Consider the following 8,050-nt stretch of genomic DNA (forward strand, 5'->3'; position numbering starts at 1 on the left):
AAAAATTTCACCAGTCAAAACTTGCGATGCAAGAAGAAGTAGAATAGGATTTGACATATTTTCTGAAAAAAGTGAGAAATATTTTCAATGTGCAGTTGCATAAATATCACAAAAAAAATTTAAAGACAAAGTAATAGAATGCAGAAAAGCACATGATAATACACAAAACATGTTACTTGAGTCTTAAAGAATTATAATCACCACAATTAAATGCCGCCGTAGGGTAGGTCAAAAAATTGTTAATTATAATAAGACTTTCTCAATTAATAAATGCTATCTAAAATATCTCATATTTCTAGCATCTTTTAATTTCTTATAAATTTTAGTCAAAAAGATAATTAACTAATTTAATTACTTCTTTATGAATGTAACCCACCGTATCAGATTTTAAAACTTAATTTAGTAATTGCCACCGTAGGGTAGGTCAAAACTAAAATACATTTTAAAATCTTATCTCATGGAAAACAACCTTGCTATTGTAATTAGTAGACACTCTCCGTAGGGAGGACATAATAAAAACGTCTCGAAGCGCTACAAAAAACTCACGGTGTTGTTCTAACGGTGGAGACCAAAGGTTAATATTGTCATATTACCCGCTCCCACTCATTATTTTACAAAAATGTATTTGATTTATAAAATAACTCTTATTTTATAATAAATAGTGAATTTAAACATTTTAAATCAGCAATATTCAATTTATAAAATAACTCTTATTCTATAAAACTCTTGATCAATTTAAACATTTTAAATTATCAAGTCCTATAATTTTAAACAGTTTAAAAATTATAAATATCGTGTGCATCACAAAATATACATCACAAGCAGTACAAAAAAAAAAATAAATATGCACACGCCGTGAACAATTTAAATTGTACATACAGTGAGCATTACAAAAGGGGCACCACAAGCCACAAGCAGTACAAGAATAATATTAAAAAAAAAAAAAATCACATGTACATGCCTTGAACACATCAAAACAAACATCATGGATATAAAATATATCATGTACGTGACATAGGAAACCGAGATTGGAAAAGCAAATTGAGATGCATATTAAATATATCATGCACGTGACATAGGAACCGAGACAGGTAAAACAAATTCACAATTTGTTGTAGGATAACATCACAGATAATCATGATCGAAATTTAATATTTAAATTAAATTTTAAACATTTTAAAATATAAATCAATGATGACAATTATTGAAGTTTAACAATTAAATTCATAATATTCATTGATTAGTCCATACATCAACATGAATGTAACAATCAGATAGAATGAAGAAGAAAAAAAAATCATGCTGATTACTGGAAAATATATTACGAAGCAGTACACTATCTAATCATAGACCAACCAAGGTAAAAGGGCATGAAAGTATCCGAAACATAGAGAAAACAAATCTCTATAAAAAATTAAATTAGTATAGAGTATTGACCGCTCTGATACCAATTGTTGGTTTCTCAAACCGTATTTTTTTAAAAAAATATATTTGCGGAAGCTTGGCATAGATCGAATCGTATTAAACAACATTAATCACCAAATGTTGAACGATCAATATCTATATTAATTTAATAAATAATCAACAAGATATATAATATACCTTTGTCGAATGAGATTGGAATACTGAGAGCTATGACACCGTAGTTCTTCCACGCCTACTCTCTCGAACCAACAAACTGACGTGTGGGCGTCACCAAAAACTTTTTAGTATATTTCTGTATTGCTCCCTTTTTCTGTGTCTTACGTACACTGAAATATATCTCTATTTATAAATCTCAACTATTGAGAAAAATCAAGAAATATATTATTGTGTATAATATCTCTCAATTTGTTAAGATTTATCATCCCAAAAAATCATATATTCTATATAAGATATTAAAAACAACTTTTTGTTTAAATTGATATCACTTCCCTCAAAAGAGGGAAGTCTTTACGTGATTGAGTGGAGGAGATCATATCTCCTCCACTACAAAATCTTTTATTTTATTATATCTAAATATAACATTCCATATTCATATATATATATATATATATATATATATATATATATATATATATATATATATATATCACGAGAAGAAGATCTCATCTTAACAAATTTTTTCAAATATTTATCTAATAAATATCTCAATGAGAAAATAAATGATATTAGTAATTCAAAATTACATATTTGGAATGTATATCTTTTGTGATCTCTATCACAAATTATTGTTTGACAATTAATTCAAAATTAATTGATTGAGATGAGAACAAATTGAAGTTGAGCAATGACTTAAAATTCAAAAATTTTAAGTAATAAATCAATTATTTATCATAAGTGTTCGAAGTAAATCGGAGATGGCATGAGGATCTATGGACCTATAATTTCAAGCTCCAATAAAATTAATAATAAATTAAACTCTTTAATTTACATATATTAATTTTATTAATTCCAAAGTTATTCCACTATAAACTTGGAATTGCACTGTTGAAAAAATAGATATAAAATTACTCAACAAAAAATGAATAGTCCATTGATATAGTCACTACATGTGAATCAATCCTCCATAAATAGTTCATAATTAAAGTTAGGTAATTTTCGCTTAACCTCTTTAATTATATCTTTTTCCTTAAGTCCCATTGATTCTCTAATGAATAATATGTTTATGATCTAATCATAAATTGAGCGCTCTTATTATTCAAGTCCCGAATCAACACTTAAGAGAACCATTTATCTATCTTCTTTTACGAAGGAATGGATTTCCTCTTGTATATTAATATTCCCAGCTATTTATTTTATTGTATTTTCAATGTACCAAGAGCTTTGACACTATATAATTTGTGTCATTACTCGATATGTCAAAAAGCACAATATTATAAATAGGAGTTTATTAATTACTCAGAATTAAGATTGACTCATATATGACCATCATTGATTAATATTGAATTCTCAATGTGATCCGGAAATTTATAGAGATTCAAAATTAATCATGCTCCAATCCTATATAATCAAATTATATAAAGCGTTTTCATAATAATCTCATTAACAATAATCCGGATAAGATCATTCTAAAATGAACCACGCTAACAATTTTAAATTAAAGATCCCAACTTTAATTTCTAATTGCGGACATATTTAGATAATTATATTTTAAATATTATCCTCATGTATATAACACTTATATACAAATATTTAAAATCACATAATAATAATCTTGGGATTCCAGATATTTATAAAGCATCAAATAACATGCATGCAAAAACAATATTGAAATATTTCTCACATTAATAAAATCATTTGTTTTTGGGCACAAAACCCAACATATTTTTCAGCCGAAGATTTTTTCATTGTTATTGGATTTTAAGTGCCAAATTTATGTTTACATTTTAATCTACCTGATCTTCATAACTGATCTGGAAGCTGTTTTATGTTGGAGTTCTATACAGGGTCTGATTTGATAGAGATTATTATAGTAGTTGGTCTATATAATTCATATCACCTTACCTTTTATATGATTTTTCAAATTAGGATTTAGTTTTATACTGTTTGATTTGGCCTTCGAATCACTCGTACATGCTTGTTGTTCACTTGGTTAGAATCCTGCTAAACCTTCTGGAGCTGGATGTCGAGGTGTAATTTATGTTCTCCCAAGCAAGCCTTTTTCCTTTGGTGTCATAAATGCTGGAGGTACGTAGAATCATATTAAAAAATGAAATTCATTTCATAGTTTTGAATGAGCTCAATGTATGTATGTACACAATTTGGATTCCAGTTGGATTTCTGGGTTTGTGGTTTTACAGTGCAAATGAAAATTAATTTTGAGTTGAGGTTTCAAGTACTTTTTATTTTCTGAGGTCACTGAATTTGATTTTGTTTTCATTTTTTCACAGGGATAGATTTTCTCTCTGGGTGCTTGTTGCCAATGCATATGTTGCGGGGTACACGACCATGTGTTAGGTCAATTTCCTGGTCTCCTGCAGGTCTTGCTAGCAATGCTGGGTACTGATACCATTACCCCTGATCGAAGTTTTTGTTTGAGTATGCAACGCAAGTTGCCTCCCTGAATTAATTCTATATTTTGCTATGAATCGTGCAGTTGTTTCCCTTCTGTGATTTTTTGGCTGAATGGATTGAGGTATTAAGTATTTTATAAATGAAGCTTTCAGGAAGTAGTGGTGGCAGGACCAGAATTATGGTTCAAGCTTGCTGTCTCTTCACTTTAATAATCTTCCTGAACCAAAAAAATGGTGAAAATTTGGAGACTTTGTTTATGTTTGGAGAGGCAATACCTAATCAACATTTTTTTCAAAAAGAATTTCATAGCCCTTCAAGTTTGTTGTATTTACGGTTTTGTTGCTTATGCATAATAAATATCATGAATTTGGAATCTAGTATGTTATCTGTGATTCCTAAATTTAATGTTTGTTTTTCACACATTTGCTAAAGTCATAATCTGAAATTTTCTAGGTTATGGACATATCAGAGATGATGTATGCTTATCTTTCCAAGATCAATTTCAGAGAGTCTCGAATTATATCTTCAGAAAGTTTAGATGTGAGTTGGTTCTATCTTTCAACTTTTTGCTGATCAGCATTTCTTGCATATCCCCATATACTTTTCTAGATGAAATATTCTTGATGACATAACAATTAATGATATGAATTCCAACTATTATTGGGTTTTTTTCTTTATACAGGTGATAGAGAGTCGAGATAATGCAGAATCTGAAAGCTCTAATGAGCCACCTGTATCTAGTTTAAGAAAGGAAAAAAAACGAAGGAGACAGAATGAAACTAATGTACTGCACGCTGCATTCACTATATGATTTAGTTTTATCATTTTATTCCATGACATGAACCTCCATACTTACTAAATCAGCTTCAATGCAGCTACATGATCTGCTTTCAATTTGAAAAGTTGTGCATTTGATATATGCCATTAAATTGCATGTGTTGCTATTTTTATTAGGTTGCTGCAAAAAAACTTGACAATGTCAAAGAAAACAATACATGGCAAATTATTCCCATATCAGTTTCTGAAGGGACACCTCTGAAGATCAAAGAATGCAATGTTCAACTAATAACGGCACAACAATATGCATCTCGCAATGCAATGCTGACACCCCTTATTGTGGCTTGGTCACCAATTCTGAGGACATCTGAAGATTGGGTTTCTGTTCCTCATAACTCCTCGAGCTGCTGCTCTATTCTTGCTATTGGATTGAAATGCGGTCTAATTTCATTTTGGAGAATTGATGCACCAGAGATTATTCCATTTTTACCCCTGAACTCTCATGTAAAGCATCAAATGGTGGCTTTCTCAAGGCACATGATACATGCATCACATCTATTTGCTGGGCTTTATATGGCTCTGAAATTTCAAAACCTCAACTTGTTTTAGCGACGGGAAGTTCTAATGGAGGTGAGTAACTAATTAACCTTTTTCTGTTTTCGAAGCCAAAAGTCTAGCACATTTGCTTGACAGGGGTTAGAACTACTGAATTATACACACACATGCATATGAGGTTTACCTTTTATTTAATTATAACATTTAATTTTGTGACTTTCCTCTTCTTTTTGTTTATAGAGTGAAGATTTGGCAGGTGAATATTAAGGAACTGCTGAAGTCATCTGAAACTGTTCATGCTTCATTTTCTTTGCTGAGGGAGGTCAGCATATCCTGCTAAAAGTCTGCTACTTATCCTTTCAAAATTTAGACCAGCTACTTTGATTATATCTTATTTTGGAACTTGTGATTGCTTGTGTAATTAGGTTATTACTGTTGATTCAGCACCTGTCTCCATACTGTCATTTACTGATCCCCTGCAAACACCACTAAATTTGTTCCTGGCTATTGGTAAAGGATCCGGATCATTTGAAGTGTGGACCATGAATATGCCCATCCATGAATTTGAAATAATTGGCTGTTATAGTGCGCATGACCACATTGTAAGTTCTCAACACCTTTTTTGGCATATGGAATGGCATATGATTTATCTTTTAAAATAACATTCAGGTTACTGGTTTAGCTTGGGCTTTTGATGGACTCTGCTTGTACAGCTGCAGCCAGGTAAAATATTGAAGGAAGTGTTTTATTGACATAAATATGAATTTTAATATTAAGAGAGTGTTAGTTCAACAGATATTAAAAATTAAAAAATCCATGTTAATTGCTTTTGTTATCAAGTAATGCCCCAAGTAGAAAGCCTTGAGGTTGAAAAGACTGGTAGCCCGCCAGATTATTTGATCATTTCATGTATTACAGGACAACTCTATGAAAGCGTGGAACTTAGTTGGGAAATCACTCAGAGAAATACACATTCCTTCAATTACTCCTGGTTTGAATAGCTCCTCGGATGTATGCACTAATTTTTCATGTTTACTTCTTTTTTAAATTTGCATCTTTGTTTCCAATAGACTCTAGATTTTTTCTGCAGGTTCCATATGTATATGATTCTTGCTTTGGTCTGGCAGTATCTCATGGGAGCTTGGCAATTGCTGTGGTATCATATTCCAGCCCTCCATTCTCTTATAGTTGGATTTTCCATGAACTTATCTTGAATATTGTACTGGTTTTTCTCTCTTATCAAATTTTAAGTCAAAATAATAAATTCACTCGATGTAGCGATTCAAGATTTGAAGAAAAACCTGAATTCTATTCATAGAATTTTGAGAAAACTCTTAGATAACACACCATCCAAAAAAATGATTTTTTACTTCTCTCATATTATGTTTCAGATGAGATTGGTCGATATCTTGTTTCTTGCCCTTTACAAAAATAAATAAAATTTACTGAAAATAGAAATAAAGAGAAAAATAGAAAGATCGAAATTTCATCTCTTCGGAACAGAAGTGTAGCGCCCTTACCCGAGCCACTACTAAACATACTAATAAACATGCAACATTAAACTTAATAACAACAATTAAACAGCGGAAACCAAATATTTAATCATCTTACAACCCAAACGAAAACAACACAATAACGACAGTCTTAAACATTAATACGACCATAACAAATACAAAACATAACCCTGAACGAGAAAACGATAAACCACAGAAAACCTCCACTGGATCACCACTGAAAACCCAACTGCTCTAGCCACTGCCTTGGTCGTCCGAACCGTCCAACCTAAGACCTGCCCCGTGGAATGAGGTGCCCAAGATGAAAACAAGGACGTGAGCGACAATCGCCCAATACGAGAATGTACGAGTATACAAACTGATATGATGCATGCAAAATGCAATATGCTCGGACATCAAGGATCAAGTCAAGAATCTCATGCTCAGTCTAGAGGCGCCTGAGTGTGTAGTCTCTGATCTGCCCTAGGCATGTTTTGGCTCCCACACTCATCATCAAGACGTGGACCTGCAATGTCCAGGTCATCAGAGCCCACGGGTCCCGTCGGACACTGTAGCTCTCGATGCCCCATCGTCCACAATACAGAATAGGGCTGAGCGGCCCCAACAAACGAGGTATATCTCAAAAGATATCAAGCTCAACATGATATGTCATGCATAATATGCCAAAGCAGTAAAACATGTATCATGCAACAGATAAATATGCAGCATATAAGTGTGTATACTATGCTTGGATATCTCAGTCAGTACATCACGTACCTCACTAAAACAATCTGACAGAAACCTCTGAACCTAGACAATACCAACATAAAGAAATCACTAACAAACCAGATCAAACATGCTACAAAGATCTCCCTAAAGATCCTTAATTCACTATCTAAGGATTTAGGATTATACCTGCGTCCGTCGTCAGCCCACTGATGATGTCTCGATCTCAGTTCACCGACCCCTCCTCGAGTCGATACTAGCTCCGAAACTTCCCGATACCAAAGTGCCCTAGACACTGGCTAGAAAACCTAAGGTACTACTAGAACTCTCTCTGAAGAATGCGGTGAAGGAAACAAAAGAATCGGCTTCCATTTATAGGCTGCATCCGCACTATTTCAGAAAATACGAACCAATCTTATCTGCCACGTGTCAGAATCTCATTGGTCTAGTTGGATTTCTCGTGATAATGTAATCCGAAGTAGGTCGGGTTATCCATTTAAAAT

At 32.4% G+C, this 8,050-nt stretch overlaps 1 protein-coding gene across 1 annotated transcript; it reads left to right on the forward strand.

Annotated features, from left to right (window-relative positions):
• Nucleotides 1-4,452: 4,452 nt before the first annotated feature.
• Nucleotides 4,453-6,542, forward strand: LOC140827354 (uncharacterized). The gene is made up of 8 exons (XM_073190005.1): nucleotides 4,453-4,536; nucleotides 4,679-4,780; nucleotides 4,951-5,306; nucleotides 5,569-5,650; nucleotides 5,754-5,930; nucleotides 5,998-6,051; nucleotides 6,247-6,339; nucleotides 6,456-6,542. Exons 1-8 carry the CDS (start codon nucleotides 4,453-4,455, stop codon nucleotides 6,540-6,542), a joined length of 1,035 nt encoding a protein of 344 aa, XP_073046106.1.
• Nucleotides 6,543-8,050: the final 1,508 nt, after the last annotated feature.

Source organism: Primulina eburnea, chromosome 3 (assembly GCF_022965805.1).
Source record: "Primulina eburnea isolate SZY01 chromosome 3, ASM2296580v1, whole genome shotgun sequence".
In the NCBI taxonomy this organism is placed as follows: domain Eukaryota; kingdom Viridiplantae; phylum Streptophyta; class Magnoliopsida; order Lamiales; family Gesneriaceae; genus Primulina; species Primulina eburnea.

Excerpts from the sequence above, each read along its gene's own strand:
- LOC140827354 (XM_073190005.1), top strand. The coding sequence starts at position 4,453 with ATGGACATATCAGAGATGATGTATGCTTATCTTTCCAAGATCAATTTC. Across the intron at positions 4,781-4,950 it reads GGAGACAGAATGAAACTAAT|GTTGCTGCAAAAAAACTTGA; the intron begins GTACTGCACGCT and ends TATTTTTATTAG. Across the intron at positions 6,052-6,246 it reads GCTTGTACAGCTGCAGCCAG|GACAACTCTATGAAAGCGTG; the intron begins GTAAAATATTGA and ends CATGTATTACAG.